The sequence below is a fragment of the Pteropus medius genome, unplaced genomic scaffold (genome assembly GCF_902729225.1).
Source record: "Pteropus medius unplaced genomic scaffold, Ma_sr-lr_union100, whole genome shotgun sequence".
NCBI classification, from domain to species: Eukaryota; Metazoa; Chordata; class Mammalia; order Chiroptera; family Pteropodidae; genus Pteropus; species Pteropus medius.
Genome location: NW_024349800.1, coordinates 46,081,391 through 46,102,666, shown reverse-complemented (window position 1 = coordinate 46,102,666; position 21,276 = coordinate 46,081,391). Strand labels below are relative to the sequence as shown.

The 21,276-nt window shown below is 32.6% G+C and overlaps 1 protein-coding gene across 2 annotated transcripts in view; it reads left to right on the top strand.

Annotated features, from left to right (window-relative positions):
* The window catches only part of SPAST (spastin), a 46,170-nt gene that overhangs the window by 16,826 nt on the left and 8,068 nt on the right, over nucleotides 1-21,276 (top strand). For both annotated transcript variants that reach the window (XM_039887456.1, XM_039887454.1), the window contains exons 4-15: nucleotides 5,295-5,390; nucleotides 6,830-7,017; nucleotides 8,535-8,668; nucleotides 8,952-9,045; nucleotides 13,892-13,966; nucleotides 14,758-14,829; nucleotides 16,066-16,141; nucleotides 16,384-16,475; nucleotides 16,593-16,672; nucleotides 18,835-18,877; nucleotides 19,834-19,913; nucleotides 21,101-21,171. In XM_039887456.1, coding sequence (XP_039743390.1) covers nucleotides 5,295-5,390; nucleotides 6,830-7,017; nucleotides 8,535-8,668; nucleotides 8,952-9,045; nucleotides 13,892-13,966; nucleotides 14,758-14,829; nucleotides 16,066-16,141; nucleotides 16,384-16,475; nucleotides 16,593-16,672; nucleotides 18,835-18,877; nucleotides 19,834-19,913; nucleotides 21,101-21,171 — 1,101 coding nt within the window. The remainder of the gene's footprint in view (nucleotides 1-5,294; nucleotides 5,391-6,829; nucleotides 7,018-8,534; nucleotides 8,669-8,951; nucleotides 9,046-13,891; nucleotides 13,967-14,757; nucleotides 14,830-16,065; nucleotides 16,142-16,383; nucleotides 16,476-16,592; nucleotides 16,673-18,834; nucleotides 18,878-19,833; nucleotides 19,914-21,100; nucleotides 21,172-21,276) is intronic.

The following is a 21,276-nucleotide window of genomic DNA, read 5'->3' as shown; positions in this document are numbered from 1 at the left end:
CTTCATATTATTTTGAAACAAATTCTGACATATTTTAATATCATTTATAAGTATTCATGTTGTATCTAAAAGATAGATGCTTTAAAAATATAATCACCAAATTATCACACCTAAAAAATAACTAGTAATTTCTTTTAATATTAGATATAATGGCCAAAAATTGGTAAGTGTCCAATATAATTTATATATAATTTATAATTGTAATCTGTAATCTATATAATATCCAGTCAGTTTCTCATAATTTAATAACTTTTTTAATAATTATTTGAATCAAGATCTCAAGAAGATCTATACATTATGTCTCTTTTAATATACAAGTCTGTCTGTTTTTCTTTTTCTTGTAGTTTGTCAATGAACCAGATCTTTGCCACTTAGGGTTTCCTACAGTCTGACTTTTGTTATGTGCATGTCCAAATTATCTTGTAATATGTCCTTTTGCTTTTCTTGTAAATTGATAGTTAGATATAGAGCCTTGATTGATATAAAAGCTAGGCAATGAAAGAATTAATATTTTGGTGGTTATTGTCTCCTGTGATCCTTAAAAGTGCTATATGCCCATTTGTGCAAGATGTTACTTTAAAAAATAGGGAGCAGGTTAGAATGCATCAACATATTCATGTCTTCTGAGAACTCAGATAATCTGGGATTATATATATCAATGGCAGTAAAAGAGAGCTGCACATAAGGGCATAGTAGAGCATATTTGTGTATTATGTGCTGGTTAAGAAGTGGAGCTTTTCAGGGGTGGGATGCCCAGTAATTAGAATGAAAAATGACACTGGGAGTTCCCCATACATAGGGAGGATGCAGTCTCTCTCATCGTTGGTAAGAGTTCATATATATTATATGCAGTATTTTGCTCTTATCTGCACGGAATATGTTCCAAGACCCCCAGTGGATGCCTGAAACCACGGATAGAACTGAAACCTATATATACTATGTTTTTTTCCTACTAATCTCCAATAATTATAATGTGTCCAATATTATAAAGTGGTAAAGTTTAATTTATAAATTAGACACAGTAAGAGATTACTGTGGTAAAGTTTAATTTATAAATTAGACACAGTAAGAGATTAACAGCAATCAAAGTAGAACAATTATAACAATATAACAATATATTGTAATAAAAGTTATGTGAATGTGATCTCTCTTAAAATATCTTATTGTACTTTACTTACCTTTTCACTTAAACAGAGCCTTTATTGCTTCTCTCTGGCATATTCGACTTGCCAGCATCACTACTCTTGCACTTTAGGGCCATTATTAAGTAAAATAAGGGTTATATGAACACAAGCACTGCCGTACCATGACAGTCGATCTGATCACTGAGAGGGCTACTAGGTGACTAAGGAGCGTGTAGCATGTACAGCGTGGATACGACTGACAAAGGGATGATTTGTGTCCTGATCAGGATGGAGCAGGTCAGCGCAAGATTTCACCACGCTGCTCAGAATGGCACGTGATTGAAAACTTATGAATTGTTTATTTCTGGAATTTTCCTTTTAATATTTTTGTCCCTCAGTTGACCATGGGTAACTGAAACTGAGGAAAGAAAACTGTGGTTAAGGGGGGACTAAAATATCTTCAGTTTAGTGTTGTGAACCTTAGAGCAAAGCTTAATTGTAAAACCTGCTCTAGGCAAAAAGATGGCATCGGCATCTTGGTATACCTGGGGGTTATCCTTTTTTAAAAAAAATTAGCCCCATTCAGTGTTCAGCTCAGCAAATATTTATTAGGTGGTTACCATGTTTTAGGCACTTAAGATATAGACAAGGATGCCTCTTTCATAGAGTTTATATTCCAGCAGGGGAAGACTGACCATAGACAATAAACATAAAAAAATAAATTATACAGTATGTTAGAAGATGATAAATATATGGAAAAAAGAAAAAGTGGAACACGGGGGGATTAGGAGTGGATGGGAGGTGGTTTGGGTGTTTTGTTTTAAATAGGATGGTCAGCATATGCCTCTTTGAGACGTTAACATGAGTTAGCTATTCAGGTAACTGGGAGAAGGAGAATAGTCCAGAGAGATGTAAGAGCCAAAGCAAAGCCTTATGAAAACACACCTGGTATATGTTTTAGAAGTAGCAAAGAGGCCAGTGTTCCCCAGCAAGGAGAGTATGGTAAAGATGAGGTCAGTGAACAAATGGGAATGAGGGTCATCACAACACTTAGGACCGCATAGGCCACCATAAAGATTTGAGCTTTAATGACCTATGAAATAGGAAGCAGTTATAAGGATTTTGAGGAAAAGAATGACATAATCTGACTTAAATTTTAAAAAGGTCACTCTAGGTATGTTGCATATAGACTCAAAGGGTAGAACCAGGGAGAACAAGTAGGACCACTATTGTAGTAAGCAAGGAGGAAAATGATGGAGACTTGGACCAGGGTGATATCAGGAGAAGAGTAACAAGTTGTTGGATTGCGATTATATTTGAAAGTTGAGCAATGTTCCTCTCTTTAAGGCTGTCATGATATAGTGGGGGAGGCATATACATAAATAGATAAATCATATCACCGTAGGATGGAATATACAGATAATAGGTGTCTAAGAAATCTTCCTGGAAGAAGTGAAACCTAAAGTGGGTATTAAAAAAAATAAATAAAAGTTATTAATGTTTGGGGAAAAGAAGGGTCAGGAAGAAGTAAAGCATGAACAAAAACTCAGGGTCAAGAAACAGCATAGCAAGTAGGGAAGGGTTCTGGTAAAGGTGTGAATTTGGGATTGCATGGATGGCCTTGTTTGTCATATAAAGAAGCTTGAGTGCTAATCTACAGGCAGTGGAAATCTGAAAGGTTTTAAGCAGAAGAGTTATATGGTAAGATTTCCTTTTAAATAGATGATTATATGGGGCTTGCATGTGAGAGGATCAGGAAGCTAGGTGACTTATTTTCAATCATCTATTAATCTATACATTTAGTTGTTCTAAAAAGAAGCATTAAACCAAGTTTACATTCTTTAACAAAAATGAATTGGAACAGGTTCACATTAGCAGTAAATACTGCTATTGTGTATGCATGTGTTTCCATGCGTGTAAATCTAAAGCCTACACACCTAAGAAACAAATTATATCGCTTTTATTCCTAGTTATTATTAAAACTAAGGATTTAATTTCTGTTTATTATATAATGTTTATTTGAACTTTTTGTTACATTTCATTGAAGAAAGTGTTAATTGATAAGATATTTACAAAAAAATTTTTTTCTAATTTATCTTTTGCCAACAAATGGTTTCTTTCTCAGTATGGTGATTTGAAGAGTATTATCATTGTGAAAAATCAGATGACCTACCTGTTAACTAACAACAACAAAAAAAAAACCCAGCTCCAAAGTATATTGTATCAGCCAGTTCTGGGATACAAAAGCTGTGCAGTACTTTGTGCTTTGTGCAGAAAGGATAGCTGCTATTTAACCTGTCCCAAAGGCATGTGTGGTCGTACCATAAACCAAGCAAGGCGCCTGCTTGTCTGACCTTAGAAATGGAAGTTTAGTAGAGTTAGTATATATGTGCTATATTTTTGCATGTATTCATGACTTTCTGGTATTGAAGAAAAGAATCAGTTATGACACCTTGGTATGATTCAACAAAATTAATGTAAAACTTGAGCGCCTATTGTGAATGAGGCACAGAGCAGATACTTTATATTTTATTTAATCCTGAGACCCTTAGAAAATTGAAGCTAAAGCAAGTTCATACGAGAAAGTGGTGGAGCTGTGTTTGTCAACTAGCCGTATGGATTTACTCGAATGGGGAAAAAGAGTGCAGCAGTGATGCAGAGTAGCAAGGAAGTTCAAACTGCTGCCCTCTTGGGCTGCAGGTGCTACTCGTAGAGACCCAGATTATAAGAGGATTTGTTTTTATTTGAAGTGGGGATAGGGTTGAAATTATCCTTTTAATTTTTTGGTTAATTTTTGAAATACATGATATAGGCATATCCTACAAAATTTTACAAGTTTAAGTATCGAAAGCATCCATTCCTTACCATGCCCAGCCACTCATTTCCCTTCTCCAGAAGTAGCTGTTATTACCAGTTTCTCTGGGTCCTTTTTAGAGATAATCTTCATATACAGTAGTGCCCCCTTATCCATGGTTTTGCTTTCTTCAGTTTCAGGTACCCATGATGAACCATGGGCCAAGAATATTAAATGGAAAATTCCAGAATTAAAAAATTTATAATTAAATTGCATGCTGTTGTAAGTAGCATGATGAAATCTCATGCCTTCCTGCTCTGTCCCATTTGAGACCTGAATCATCCCTTTGTCCAGCGTATCCACATTGTATATGTTACCTGCCTGTTAGTCACTTAGCTGTCTCAATTATCAGATCAGTTATCAGAGAGAAAGAGAGACCACATTCACATAACTTTTATTACAGTATATTATAATTGTTCTATTTTATTATTAGTTATTTGTTAATTTTACTGTGCCTAACATAAGTTAAACTTTATTATAGGTGTATATAGGAAAAAACATAGTGTATATGGGGTTAGGTACTATCCATGGTTGTAGGCATCCACTGAGAGTCTTTGAATATATTCCCTGCTGATAAGGAACTACTGTATACAAGTGTGCACATGTGTGTTTAAATAGTGGTAGGGTATTGTACATCCAGTTCTGCCTCATGCTTATCTCATTCTGCTTTATTGCCTTTATCATTTGCTTGACATATGTTAATGTAACCGAATTTGGCATTTCCTAGACACACCTTATGGTTTTCCTCTGTCATTTTAAATGCTGTTCTCTTTTCCAGAAATGTCAGATTTTTTTAAATCTTTTCAAATTCTAGCCAACTCATAGCACATTTTTTTTTTTTTTGGTAAAGCCTTTTTAATGTTCTCTTTTCTTTGTGCTATACAATCTTTTAAAAAAATTTTTTGTGTGGTAAGTTGCCAATTATATTTAATCAGTATCTGTATGGTAGAGACCAAATTCATTCTTTTATCTCTATAGTGCTGTCTCTACACAATGATTTAGACATACTAGATAATTCAGAAAATATTTGCTGGTGATAATAGTGATGTGGAACTGCATCAGGTTATCAAACCTTATGAATAAGGCATATTTTTAACATAGCCATTTACTTCTTAATTTCTGTTGCTATTTTAATGTCTGAGTTTTTACTAATTATATTTTTAGGAGAATTTTTTATAAATGCAAAACCCTTCATCATATAACAAACATCCTTGTAACACCTTGAATCATTTTTCATTTTCACATGTATCTTTTTTTCATTATGTATTTTTTCCTTTTTGTTTATTTTGTTCTTTCTTACCCCCTCCATTGCATAGAGAAGCTGCAACCAGTTTTGCAATTTTCCAAGTCACAAACAGAGGTCTATAATGACAGTACTAACTTGACATGCCGCAATGGACATCTCCAGTCAGGTGGGTTCAGGTTAACTAACACATAAAATAATGAAGCTTGCATGCAAAGTAAAGTCCTACTTAACCTGATAATGTTGATTTGATTTTATAATGATAGATTTGATTGGTTTTTGTTTTCACAGGGCTATGTTGAAAATACAGTATTCTTATCATTTATAGTATATAAACATGTAATAAGTAAGATGTAGCCATTCTCAGCATGCTTTATGTGCATATTTTGCAACCTCTAAATTTTCAGATTATAAAATATAAAGGTTCATTTTCCTAAACTATTAAAATATTTTTGTTTCTATAATATTTTCAGCTTTTGTGTTTTTTTTCCCATGGATGGCTATACCAAGTTTTTTATGAAAGGTGGTGTTTTATAAGACAAATTTAAATTTTTCTTTGTTATATATCAATTTTCATTGCATATCCGTTTTCATATATGCTGTACATGAATGTTTTATCATAGTACCTGTTAGAAAAAATTTGAAACTGAGTTCACATAGTGAAGAGAAACATTAGAACGCTGTTATTTATTATGGATTAAATTTGTTTTCCATGAACTTTTGGGTATTAACTCTTACAGAACATTAAATTTGTTTTGTTTTGTTTGGGTGGAGGGAATTTGTATTTCCTAGGTTCTCTGACATCTTGGTCAGTTTTATTGGTGACTTTTTCAACATTAGTTTCATGTCCAGGGCTTAAATTTTATTGTTTAAATTGTAGCCCTAAAAAACCCTTAGTTCAGAATATAATATAACTACCTTCTTTATTCATATATAATACAAAACTTTAAGATTTCAATAGTGAAGAAATAAAGTGGATTTCTGTGAATAGACAGTTGATCATTAAATTTTTCCTTGTAGCTTCAGCTATCCCTTAAGGAGTTCTCACTTTGGTTTGGTCTTCTAGTACAGAGCCCTATATCAGTAGCTATATTCCTTTCCTCATTCCTTTCTGTACCTGATTTAAAATACCATTTCAAATACAGAGAAGAGTATTTTGCCTACATTTCTTTTAGCATGGCTGTGAAGTGCTGACATTTTCATAAAAAACTTTTTGAGAAAACAAATGTAAGAATACACCACATCTAAATAGTTAAGTTTCCAAAATACAAATTAGAGATGCTACTACTCCTACCAGAATAAACAGCAAAAATTCGCTGGCCCTGAAGAGCTAAAGTAAAAAAGATATATATGTATATATGTGTGTGTTTGTGTATGTATATACATACATACATACATATATATACACACACATATATATACATATATATGTGTGTGTATATATATATATATATATATATATATATATATATATATATATATATACACACACACACACACACATATATAAAAGCTTAGTTTTGCAAATTTGTACTGGTCTTTATTATTACTTTTATAATGTTTAGCTACAGTTTTCTAACCATGATGACTTTACTGTTGCCTTAACAGAAAGTGGAGCAGTTCCAAAAAGAAAAGATCCCTTAACACATACTAGTAATTCACTGCCTCGTTCAAAAACAGTTATGAAAACTGGATCCACGGGCCTTTCAGGCCACCAGAGAGCACCTAGTTGCAGTGGTTTATCCATGGTTTCTGGAGTGAGACAGGGACCTGGTTCTGCAGCTGCCACTCATAAGGTATTTGGAGACAGAACTTAATTGCTGTGCTTTGCAGATATAAAATTTTGAACATGATATGCTTGCCTAAGTTTATTACAAGTATTTTATAATGCTTTAAAAAATTGATAAGGTTCCACAAAATGTAATTTTTCTTTTTTTCTAATTTACAAGGGCAACTCGCTATTAAAAAGCAAATCTCTTAGAATTTCTCTAAATTACTCTAAATTGCACCTTGTTGTAGGTACAACTGCAATAAGTAGGAGAATGAATAAATCTATTTCAAGGGAATAGGCATTTTATTGCAACTATATTAATATAAACAAATCAAGCAACACAGAGCAAAAGGACCTGTACGTATATCACCAACTCCAAGAAGCAGCTTTCCTTCAACTAGTGTAATGTAAATATAATAATTACTGAAATAAAATTTAAAACCCAATTAAGTGTTTTTTTAAAACAGCAATCAAATTCTAGTACTAGGGTTGAACATTTCCTTAAAAGTAAATATACTTTTTCATGTCTTCTAATATTTGGTAATTTTGCATTACAGAAGTAACTGCAATACACTGTGCTATTCTTTATACCTTTTTCATGTCGTAAATATCCTATAATCATTATATGAGACATAATACATGATATTATATACGGACCCACCACCCAGCTTAAGAAGAATAATATTACCATTACCTTTGATGTCCCCTGTGAGACTTTCTCTATTCCAGTCTCTTCTCAGTTTTTTCAGAGATAATTATTATCCTGATTTTTGTGTTTATCACTTCCTTAATTTTCTTTATGGTTTTACCACTTAAATTTATGACCTTAAATATTTATTTAGAAGCTTTTTAGTTTTATATAAGTGGAGCTATATTGTATATATTCTTCCAATGATTGTTTGCGTCATTCAATATTATGTTCCTGATTTTAACCCATGATTTTTAATGCTTTCACTGTAATTCATCTTCACTGTTATAGTATCTTTCATTAAGTGCATATATCACAATATATTTATCAGTTCTGCTGATGGAAATTTATGTTGCTTCTAGTTTTTTTGCTATTATGTAAACAATTTTGCTATTCAAAAAAAAAGTGAGTCTTATTTTACCTACTTTTGGACCTAATTAGGCTTTTTTATAGTAAGCTTGCTTATCCAGTTTGTTTTATATAATGCTTTATAGTTCATTTTAAGTGTATTATTTTTAAAATTATTTAAATCTACGTAAATATTTAGTAACATTAAATATACTTAGAGTTTTGTTACAATTCTAAAAAAGATCAAAATTATATGAGTCTGTTGTCATAGAGCCTTTTTATTTTATAGTAACTAAATCTCTCTGAATAAAATCCTCTCTAAACCCACTTCATGCCAATGTAGTTCTGGAGTGAATACCATTTTAGTTTGTAGTAAATATACATTTTTTTAGATTTTTATATTCTTTTTTCCTATTTTTAATCCTTCTGTGAACTTTAAGGTTAATTCACTTATGAAATGTAAATGCTAGGTTGTGTTTTCATATTAAAATTTTGTGTTCTTTAAGAGTACACCAAAAACAAATCGAACAAATAAACCTTCTACCCCTACAACTGCTGCTCGTAAAAAGAAAGACTTGAAGAATTTTAGGAATGTGGACAGCAACCTTGCTAACCTTATAATGAATGAAATTGTGGACAAGTAAGTTTTGCCATCTAAAGCGTTTTATTTTATAGTTTTTATTTTTGAATTTTATTCATAAAATGTATTGAGTGAAATAGATTATGATAAATACCTTATCTAATTTACATATTTAATTTTTATGTTGACTTTTAACTACTATAAATGTAGAAAACTATTGCTTTACTGATTTAACTGTAGTTTACAGTTAGTTAACATAAAAGTATGTTTCATAGAGTTAGGTTTCATATGATAATAACTGACGCATATTTCTATTGTGGAGCTAACTAAAATTGTTTCTTAGTGGAACAGCCGTTAAATTTGATGATATAGCTGGTCAAGAGTTGGCAAAACAAGCATTGCAAGAAATTGTCATTCTTCCTTCTCTGAGGCCTGAGGTAAGGACTATATTATCATTTTCCTATAACGTCATCCATTACTGAATCTTTGGTGGCAGTAAAGAAATGTTGGAGCTATGCTAGAATAATAAATTCATGTAACTGTAGATGTAAGGTTTTTTTTTAAAGAACACTAGAAATTGGTGTTGATAGTCATAAGAGGAGAATGACTATAAGGATTCCTAATTCTCAACCCATTTTTAACATTTATAGGAAAAATAGGTAACAGGAAATAATTTTTATATCAAGGATAACAGGGATTTAAAATTAAGGGACAAATACTGGAGAAAAGGATAATTACGATAAAATTATTCTTTAAGTCTATGTTTGAAGAACAAGTTTTAAAAGTACTATTTTCCAAGATACTAAGATTCGAAAGTAAGTAGAGAGCCAGTGAATGACAAGTAGGGAGCTAACCTTCCATCTCATATTTTTAGATTCACTAAGGAAGTTAGGTAATCTTAATTGATAATAAATAATTGATTTTCTATACTTAGCACTGTTTTGGATTTTTATAGTTCACGGATTGCACATTTGTTGCTGTTTTGATAATGTTGTAAAAAATAAATCTGAGGATCCACTTCTGGGTCAGTTATTTCTCTTCTCGAACCTTCAAGTCTTATGGATTCATTTACAACATCTAGTGAAAATAGATGCTGAATGGCCCATTGTGATAAATGTGCTTTAAAATGAATGTATAAAGGTTGTGTGGCTCTGTTTTTACAATCTAATGCTTACTCAACTATCTTACCTATCTTCATGAATTATTGACTTTTCTTAGTAGTCACAAATGTGACTACTCTAAGGTGTTTACAGTTTATGAGTATCAACTATACTAGAACTCACTGAATATTTTCAAATCTTTCTTTGTTTTACTACTTATTCAAAGTAGCAGTGTACATGAAATCACTGGTTTGATATCCTAATTGAAATTTTGGTAATACAGAATAAAATAATTTGAGAATTATTAAAATAGAAAGCATTTGCCCTTATATGAACCAAATTTATCTCTTGTACCACCTCCAGCTACACTTTGGGGAAACATATTGTAGTCCTTATATTAGGCTAACTTTTTGCTGGAATTATGTAACAGTAGTAAATGCAGCACATTGAGTATTGCCAAAAAAATGCTTTTTGAAAGGATTCATATAATTGTAGACCTGAAAAGGACCTTAGCAGTCATATAGTCTATTTGTTGATAAATTAGTCCTAAGACCTAAATTACTTGCTCAAGATTATAGTTAAGTGATGGACCTAGAAAATGAAATAAAAATCAAATTGCTAAGATTAGAACTGCCTCTTCAATGCTATAACTGCCACCTAATTCTTAAATGTGGCTTTCAGTATTTATCAAGTGCCATGGTTTTTAGGGTACAAAAATATCTAAAATTGTGAAGGTGGTACTACGGAAATATTTGCACTGTGCTAGAAAGGTCATTCAGCTTCTGGTTTACCCATACTTTTAAAGAACACATCTAAAGCAGACAGGTCAAGTAGCATATGATTTTGTATTTAGGCATATTTCCATGGTGGTGACACAGTGTGCAATTAAGAGATGATTAAGAAGCTGTAATAAGTGAAAATACTAGTCATTTGAAGGTTATTTCAAAGTTAAATATCCTAGACTCAAGAAGGGCAGAAACCTTAGTAAATATACTAAATGAATAGGTAGACTCAACATTATCAAGATGTCAGTTCTTCCCAAGTTGATATATAGATTCAATACAACTCCTGTCAAAACTCCAACAAGTTATTTTGTAGATATCAAGAAATTGATTCTAAAGTTTATATGGAGAGGCAAAGACCCAGAAGAGCCAACACAATATTGAAGAGAAGAACAAAATTGGAAGACTGAGGACTGACATAACCTAGACTTCAAGAGTTATTGTAAATCTGCAGTAATCATGCAGCATTAGTCACAGTAGCTAAGGCATGGGAACAATTTCTGTGTCTCTCAGCAGATGATTGGATAAACAGTGTAATCTATAATAGATTATTTGGCCATGGAAGAGAATGAGATCTTGCCATTGCAACAACATGGATGGACCTTGAGGGCATTATGCTAAGTGAAATAAGTCAGACAAGACAAATACTATATGATCTGATCTCCCTTATATGTGAAATCTAAAAGCATTGAACTCTTAGGAGAATGGTGGTTGCTAAGGGCTTAGAAGTGGGGGAAACAAGATGTTAGTCAAGGGTACAGACTTTCAATTATAAGATGAATAGTTTCTAGGGATCTAATGTATCACAAGGTGACTATAGTTAACAATACTGTATTATATATTCAAAAGTTGCTATGAGAGTAGAACTTTAATGTTCTCACCATAACAACAGTAACAAAATGGTAATTATGTGAGGTAAAAGATGTGTTAACTAACCTTATTGTGGTAAACATTTTGCAATATATATGTGTATCAGATCATCGCATTGTACATTTTAAACTTATACAATGTTATGTTGATTATATTCAATAAAGCTGGGAAAAATATTAAAAACATAAAAAGGTACAGTAATTAAGACAGTGCGTCACTAGCAAGAGAATATACAAATAGATCAGTAGAACAGAGTAAAGAGCCCAGAAATAGACCCACATAAATATAGTCAACTTCTTTTTGACAAAGGAGCAAAGGCAATTCAATAGGAAAAAAGATAGCCTTTTCCACAAATGGTGCTGGAACAATTGGACATCCACATTCAAAAAAATAAATCTAGACATATACACTTTTCACAAAATTAATTCAAAAATGGTCACAGACCTAAATTTTGCCTTTGTAAAAGGCAAACTACACTATAAAAATCCTAGAAGATAACATAGGAGAAAATATTAGTGATCTTTGATTTGAGGATGACTTATTAGATACGATACCAAAAGCATGATTGTTTGAAGAAAAAATTGGTAAGTTGAACTTCATTAAAATTAAAAACTCCTCTGTGAAAGACATTCTTAAAAGAACAAAAAGACAAGCCACAACTGGGAGAAAATCTTTGCCAAATATATGTTAAAGGAAGGACTGCTATCCAGAATGTACAAAGAACTTTTAAAACTCAACGATAAGAAAATAACCCATTTAAAATGTGGGGAAAAGATCTGAACAGACACCTCACCAAAGAAAATACAAAGATGACAAACATGCATATGAAAAAATACTCAATATCATTCATCATTAGAGAATTGCAAGTTAACAGTGAGATTCCACTACACACTTATTAGAATGACTAAAATCTGTAACATTGACAACACCAAATGCTGGTGAGGATGTGGAACAACAGGAACTCTTGATGCATTGCTGGTGGGAAGGCAAAATGGCACAGCCACTTTGGAAGACACTTCGACACTTTCTTAAAAAATTAAACTCTTACTGTGCTGTCTAGCAATCATCCTACTTAGTATTTACCCAAATGAGTCAAAAATTTATGTCCACAGAAAAACCTGCACACAAATGTTTATAGTAGCTTTATTTGTTATTGCCAAAACTTGGAAGCAAACAAGATGTTCTTTCATAAGTAAATGAATAAACAAACTGGTATAGCCATATAATGAAATATTATTTAGGACTAAAAAGAAATGCACTATCATGCCATGAAAATAAACAGACGAACCTTAAATGGATATTGTTAAATCAAAGAGCCCATCTAAAAAGGCTAGTACTGTATAATTCCAACTATATGACGCTCTGGAATGGCAAAAATATAGAGACAGTAAAAGATCAGTGTTTGCCAGGGGTTCATGGGGAGGGAGCAAGTGATGAATAGATGAAGCACAGAGGATTTTTTAGGTCAGTGAAATTATACTGTATAATACTGTAATAGTGGATACCCGATACAAACAGTGAACCCTAATGTAAATTGCGGACTTTAATAATGATGTGTCAGTATTGGTTCATCAATTGTAATAAATGTACCACAGTAATGCAAGATGTTAAAATAGGAGAAAATGAGAAGGTGAGGAGTTCTGTGGGAACTCTCTGTACCTCCTATTCAATTTTCTATAAAACCACTAAAAAAAGTGTTTTTTTAAAAAGTTGAATATCACCCACTTCACATGGTTCAACTTAAAAGCTCATACACCGCCACTATTAAGTAAAGTATTTATCAGTCTGGTGCTTCACCATTGACTCCTGCCACACCCAGTGTTCCTGAGCCTGAAGATTCCGGTTTAATTTCTCTGGAATAAAACTTCTGCCTCCTTTGGTTGTGGAAGAGAAGTACTTGCCTAAATGCTCTTAGGAGCGGGCAGGAACGTAGGTTCAGTTATTCTTCATACAAACTTTTAATCAGTTCCTCTGGTTTGGGCTGCCCGTCTTACTGCTGGTTTCTCTGGTACTTGCTGCCTCCACTTCCTGAGCTTTTCCAGGGTTTTTTGCTGACATCAGTTTGCTCCTTGTTTCTAGGTTTCCCTTCACAAGCAGGCACTTAGGTTTTAGCTCCCTCAGCTATGCTAAATAACTTACCACACTTTATCAGTTCTCCATCTACAAAAATTTATTGTGTCCTCTGTTGTCTCCTTTTCTTTTTTTGTTATGAAGATTTTTATCTTTTTTATTAATTTGCTGTTATTTTGGAGAGATTTTTAAAGGATGTGGAGAAGCATACCTGTGTTCAATGTCTTGTTTAATCAGTACGCTTTCATTTCTATCAATGAGAATTTGGTTTTATTTCATTTTGATTTTTTCTGTTTCAATAATTATACTAGTTTATTGATTATGTGTTTTCTTTAGAGCTTTGGGCAGCTCTGTTTTGGGAGGATGCTACTGAAAAATTGTGCTTTTTAGATGACATATAATTCTTAAAATGTCTGGAAAAAAAGCGTCTCCAGAATTATATTTGTGTATATATTTTTAAGTTGTTCACAGGGCTTAGAGCTCCTGCCAGAGGATTGTTACTCTTTGGTCCACCTGGAAATGGGAAGACAATGCTGGTAAGAATTCTTTTTAAATTTGAATCTTTTGTTGAGATGCTAGGGATAATAATACATTTTTTAAATTGTCCCCGAGTCTGTTATTTATATTGTCCCTGAGTCTGTTATTTATGACTTGTTTTTTGCTATAAGATACTTCTCTTAAGTTTTTAAACTAGTTTTCAATGACAAAATAGAGAACTATATATGTTATCTTCAGTCTTATGTTTTGGTCTGGTTAAATTTGATAGTTTAGTTTTTATTTTTTTCCCACTTTAAATATTTAAATATTTACCTCAGAAGAGCTTACCTTACTATATTGACTATCTTCCTAACCCTTGATTTTTTACAGTCTTAACAGCTTTTAAATTGTTATTTAAAAATAACTTTTAAATTGAAATATACAACAGATCTTTTTCCCCAATATCCTTTTCCCAAAAGTTTTTACTAGGATCTGGATTCCTCTTTTTCCTGCATAGCTCTTCTAGAGGGAAAAAGTAAATAACAGAAAGAGTAACTTTTTCCTTAGCTATATATCTTTCTATAACTAGGAAGAGAATAATATCCTCTTTTTTATTTAACCTCTCCCAATTTATTCTCTTAGGAAAAAAGAGAATGGAAAGAAGCACAGCTCTTCCTAGATCTTTCCCTCATTGTTGAGAAAGAAACACATTGATTGCCATTTATTGGGAATTGTTTCATACCTTATGTTTTTAGAAAATCTTTTCTAGTACTTAAGTTGACCAAATGTGGTTATCTTTTTAAAGCGAGATACTGAACTAATATAATATTTACCCTTGTGATTTTTAAAGGCTAAAGCAGTAGCTGCAGAATCTAATGCAACCTTCTTTAATATAAGTGCTGCAAGTTTAACTTCAAAATACGTGAGTATTTTTTCCAGTATTGTCACATTTTAAGTTACTGTCTAAATGTTACTGTGTTAAGTATAAATGGTAATAACATTACACAAAAAAATTTGTCTATGAGTTTCATATCTGTTATTCAGAGGTGATGAATATCACTCTTTATCATAGAAAGTTTGTTAGGCTCTTTTGACATTAGAATGGTGCTGTCAAATACTGTATTCTTTTGCTAGAGCTATGTAACAAAGTAACAAAGTAACAAAATAAACTGACAAGCAACAGAAATTTATTGTCTTAAGTTTTGGAGGCTGGAAGTCCAATATTAGGTATTAGCAGGGTTCTCGATTTTGTAATTAAAAGTAACTTTAAAACAATACCTCTTTTGCTTTTGTTTCTTATGTGAAATTTCATAAGTAAAATTGTTATTAGAGTAGGTTTATCCACATTATGCACATAGTATGATAGAGAACACTGTCTTGAAAGTTAGGAGCTAGTGATTCCAGCCTAACTTTTACATACTGAGCTGGCCTTACGAAAGTGTCACTTCAGGCCTTACTTCATTTATAAAGTATTGATGTCATACAGGTGATCTCTTGCAGTTCCCTCCAGCTCTGGTAACATTTGTTTTGATGATTCTAAATCTGGGGCCATTCCTTTTTTCTTTTTAAATGAAATTTTAAGTAAAAAGAATAGATGCCACCTAGAGGACAGAAGATGCTTTGGTACATAGAATGATTTAAGTATAGTATCTTAAGGGGTGTTCATTTGATATATTTTGATATTTATTGACAGTGATATTGTGAGAATGAGCTTTCAGTGTATTCTTAATAGAGCAAGTTTTGGTCAGGAGCGTGCTTTCTAACTTACCTGCTTCTATAAATATACTCTGTAACCCAAGGCTTGAGGAATATGTACCGCATCTCTTTCCCCTAGTATTTTTTTCTTCCCACTAGTTATACCTTTGACTAATAGCTGTTTCATTCTCAAATCTTGGGAGTACAGTGTGAAGCAAAACAAATATATTTTATTTTTTAAAGTACTTACCAGACAGTATTAAATAATAGTCTGTTTTCTAAAATTATAAGGGATATTTCAGTAACCTCCCTTCCCCCTGCCCCAATTCCTTAAAACCAATCTTTGGTTGTTGCAAAGAAAGGAAATTAAATTCCTTGCTTCTGGACTTTCAATCATGAAATTTTAAAAGCTGGAATAATGTTACATTTTATGTATATAATAATGTATAATGCCTTGTTTTAGGTGGGAGAAGGAGAGAAGTTGGTGAGAGCTCTTTTTGCTGTGGCTCGAGAACTTCAACCTTCTATAATTTTTATAGGTAAGAACGTGTTTACCAGCGAAGTTAGTTGAACCTTTGTGAAACTCTTCTCTCCAAATATAAGAGGTATGATAGGAAAGATTATTCAGAAGGAAAGATTTAATGAAGCGCAAAGTTAAAGACTATCTAATGAATTGAGTAGGACCCACTATATTAATAACTTAAGTAGTAAACTAGATTAATCTCAGATGACTCATACAGCTTGGCTTTTAACTCAGGTGTCATTCTTGTATTTCCTTTAGATGAAGTTGATAGCCTTTTGTGTGAAAGAAGAGAAGGAGAACATGATGCTAGTAGACGTCTAAAAACTGAATTTCTAATAGAATTTGATGGTGTAAGTTTGATTATATTTTTAGTGTATATGTTTTCCTGTTAAATGATCAGAAATCTTTATGATGATTTTCTTTATTACTTTATCTAAAAATACTGAAAACAATTTTTGGGTTTATAGGTCCAGTCTGCTGGAGATGACAGAGTACTTGTAATGGGTGCGACTAATAGGCCACAAGAGCTTGATGAGGCTGTTCTCAGGTAGGGAGATTTATGTAGAAACACGTTTACTACAGATATACTTACTTGTGTTCATTTCACATATTTATTATTTCCTTCACTCTCAATTTGAAGACTAAATTAATTACTTTTCTCCCTGTATCCATCCTTTCTTTTGACTTCTTGTTACCGACAAGATTTTGAGGACAGGGTCAGCATGATATCAGAAAGCAACTCTTCATTTTATGGCTTCATTTTAGACAAATTGCTTATTTCTTCTGGGTTGGATTAAATTATCTTAAAACTCCAAAATTGATTCTTACCTTCTTTTACTGGGCTTTAAGAGAAGCCGATAAAAGCAAGGTTCATGGGAACTACACGATGTTCAATGTTCTTGTGTGTTTGAACAAATTTATTCTCTTTCTATTGGAGGACAGTGGACTCAGCATAAAATTCTTGGGCCTCCCTTTCTTTTCCTGAGAAATCCATAACATTGTCCTTTGTTTCTATGATTAGATGTTGCAGTGTAAAAGTCTAAAGTTAGCCTGATTTTATTCACATTTATGGATTAACTTAATTTTTTTTCCTTACCAGATACAGTTTCCAAATATTGAAATCCAGTTATTTGAAAAATATGTTGATTGATCTGGGTTTATTTTTCCTGGGATTTGGTGTTTGTTTAAGTCGATAGTTTGGAACTTTGTTTTGGGAAAGTTATTTTGAATACTATCTTTAATTTTTTTTCCTAATTTATGTATTTTTTTCTATACATAATTTATGAATTATGTTGCAGCTTTTTTTCCCTTCCACATCTGTAATTTCCATATGCATCTTTTCTAACTTTCAGGTCTTTTTTGTTTTGTTTTGTCTGTTTTCTCATTTGTTCTTATTTCTTACTGGGTTAGTGTCTAATCTCCTTTCTGGTACTACTTTTATAACCTTTGTGGTGATTTTTGTTTCCTTTTTCATTGCTTTTCTGATCTCTTTGATCCCGTTTTCATCTTCTATTGTCTCATTTCCTTGATCCCTATGTCTTTTTCTTGAGCCCTTACATCTCAATGAGCTCTTATTTTATAGAAGACTTTTTTCATTAAATTATAATTCATGGAAAGATATTTTGTTACAATTTTAATTTGCTCTATGGCAAAAATCCTCTTGTGCATGTTCTTCATTTTATTTGTTATATTTATTCTTTTCCTCTATTTTTACACCTTTTTAAAAAGTCAGTCCTGTACCCTTGCCTGTTTTGCCTATTATTTTTATATGAATAAGGAGTTTTCTTGGAAAACTTAGTTTTAGAAGGATATTGTAGGTGAAGAACTAGGAAAGTAAGATACCAAGCAAGTGTTTTGAGTTGTCCTCTGAATACACTGTACTAACAGACAGTCTCCCTGATTCAGCAGTAAAGCCCTAGCTGAGTGTGTTTGTATGTATGTAAATAAGAGATTGGGTTGATTTCTTCTTCAACTAAAATAGTTTGGTCACTGCAAGACAGCTTGTCATCTTGCCAGACTGACTGATGTCTTAACAAAGCATCTTTGACTGATGTCTTAACAAAGACATCAGTCTTAATCTTTCTTTGTTCAGCCTCGCTTTCCTTGCCATTACCCTGCTACTGACTAGGGTTCACATGATCTGTGGAGCCAGTCCTCACATGCTTGTTTAAATGTGTGGGGAGGTTGGTTTTATTACCCCTCAGAGTATGCTTTCTGTTTCTTTTGGAAAACTGTATGCTTTGCCATCCATGTCTGTAATCTGCAGGGACAGATCCTCTGTTTCCTCCCTTGTCAGTATAATTTTCACTGCCCTAGGCAGCCCTTCTTCATACATTTAATTCCGGTAAATGTTACCTAGTTTCTTGATGATATTTACTTTTCTGTTGTCTTTATTCGTTTTAGTTGTATTTAATTTCAAGGAGACAGCAAAGATCTCTTTATTAAACTTCTTATATCAAATGTTTTAAAGTATTATTGCTGTTAAAAGTATGCACAATCAATGGTTGATTTAATTCTGATAATATTAAGGGTTTTTAAACATTGACTAGAAAGTTTTAAGAGTAACTCTAAAAATAACTTTTTACATTGATGATTAAAATGCATTCAGATGCCTTGAGCATTATACTTCAAGTTTTTCTCTTATTATTTTCTACATGAATGGAATTACCTTTACATTCAAAACTATATTTCTGATAATCCTTTTTTTAGGCGTTTCATCAAACGGGTATATGTGTCTTTGCCAAATGAGGATGCGTGTGTTAATTTTTTTTTTTTTAAGCAGAAATGAAAACTACCACCTTGACAGTATTGAGTCTTCTAATCTATGGTACAACTGCACTGGAAAACAGTTTGGCAGTTTCTTAAAAAGATAAACATAAACTTAGTGTAAGACCTTAATAGTCCCATTCCTAGGAATCTACCCAGGAAAAATGAAAACAAATGTCTACACAAAGACATATACAAAAATTTTTATAGCAGCATTATAAGTAATAGCCAAGAACTAAAAAAAATCTAACTATTCTGTTGATGAATGGATAAACAAATGAGGTATATCCATTTAATGGAATATTGTTTAGCAATAAAAGGAATGAGCTACTTTGACATGCTATAACCTGAGTGAACCTCAAAAACTTACTAAGTGAAAGACACCAGATGCAGAAGACTGCATATCGTATGATACCATTTATATGAAATGTTCTGAAAAGGCAAATTTCTAGAAACATAAAGCAGATTGTGGTTTGCTAAGGCTAGGGGTGTGAGTGGGCATTAACTGCAAACAGGCATGAGTGAACTTTCTGGGGTAATAGAAATGTTCTAAACTGGATTATGGTGGTGGCTGCACAACTTTAAATTTATTAAGTCATTGAATCATACATTTACGATGGGAGAGATTCACGTTACATGAATTCATGCCTCTGTAAAACTCTTCTTATTTAATTGTGGTGGTTGTCTCGTTCAGACCCTCAACATCTTTGGTAGTAACTGCAGCCATGTCCTTAGTGCTTTATTTGGATTACCTTTAACTCTCTCAGGAACTCCAAAAAACCAGGAGTTTTAACAAGACATTAATGAGGCCCTAAGAGGTAGAATGATTTGTGTAAGATCACTCAGTTCCTAAAAGAGAGAGAGTCAGGATTTGAACCTGATTCCTGGGATTTTATTAAGCTATTTCTTAGGACTGATAATTCCTTAATATTTCTTTTTCAGACACGACTACTTTTACTTAAAAATCTGTTATGTAAACAGGGAAGCCCATTGACCCAAAAAGAACTAGCACAACTTGCTAGGTGAGTGATTTGATTTGGTCTTACAGCTTTTTTTTTTAAGAATTCTTTTTCTTTTTTAAGCTCAAGTATAAAATGAGTAATGTATCAGAAAACTTGTCTCATCTTCTATTTTACTTTTTTACTTATCTCTCATTCTAATAGGGTATCTAAATTTTAATTTCTAGATCCTCTATAAGGCATGACCTAAATATCTAATGAGGGTAAAATATTCTTTTTATAAACTTATTAAAACTTGTAAGTGGCATTAAAGTAATTTCTCATATCTGCCCACACCAACACAGATATTTTCATATAATTTTGATCTTTCGCATTAAACACAATTTTTAAAAACTTTTACATCTTCAACTTTTTTATGAGCAGTACACTTAAGTAGAAACTGAATATAGGAGACGTAGTTTGGAATTTTAGTCACAAAAAATCTGATAAAGTAATTTAAAATATTCAACAAGTATGTGAGTAGCTAGTATTTTTAGTAAATTTTCTGAGTTCCCAGCTACCTTTAAAAAAAGAACAAATTCAATATTTGGGAATGCTGAGATCCTTGTCATTCCAATAAAGAATTCTGCTAATAACGTTTGTTATGTGTAGTTGTTTAACATAGTACATGATAGGTAAATGCTTTCTTTCCCTGTTTCATTTTCCTCTTCCTTTTTGCTTCTCTAGTTCTTAGTTCCCTTTGATAAACTCTTGACTGCCCAAGATGCTGTACTGTGGCATCCCATTCAGGTGTGCCTATTTTTGTCAGTGTCTTCTACCGCAGACTCGTCCTTCACCCTGTCTGTCCTGCATTTAAAAAAAATCTACTTTGGCCCTCATTCCATCAAGACAGTGTGCTCTTCCTGAACACAGAGACTCATTAACTTATAGAGAATTGTGGTTATGTATCAGTTGGCCAGCAATGGCTTACAGATGTTACCTTCTAAGGGACATGTTTACAATTTAATGGAGCCTCTTGGAGATACAGTATGCCTTAATCTAAAGGAATGGTTCTAATGATGAAAATTGAAGCATTATAAATAGTCAGCAGTAGACTGTTTTGTTTTTAGCATGTGGGCTTTCTGTGCCCTTAAACTCAAATCACAGCATCTGCTCGATGACAAAGGCAAACTAGGTTTTACCCTCTTATTACATGGAGATTTTTAAATCTGCAAAGATGAAAATAATTTGCTCTTTCTACGCATTCCTAGAATGACTGATGGATACTCAGGAAGTGATCTAACAGCTTTGGCAAAAGATGCAGCACTGGGTCCTATCCGAGGTAGGTATACAGAGCTTGAAACGTTTATAACTCTTTATTAGACCACTTAAGAAATTTAAGAAGTCCCTATTTAGAGACCTTTATTAGTAGGAAAGGAGTAAAGTT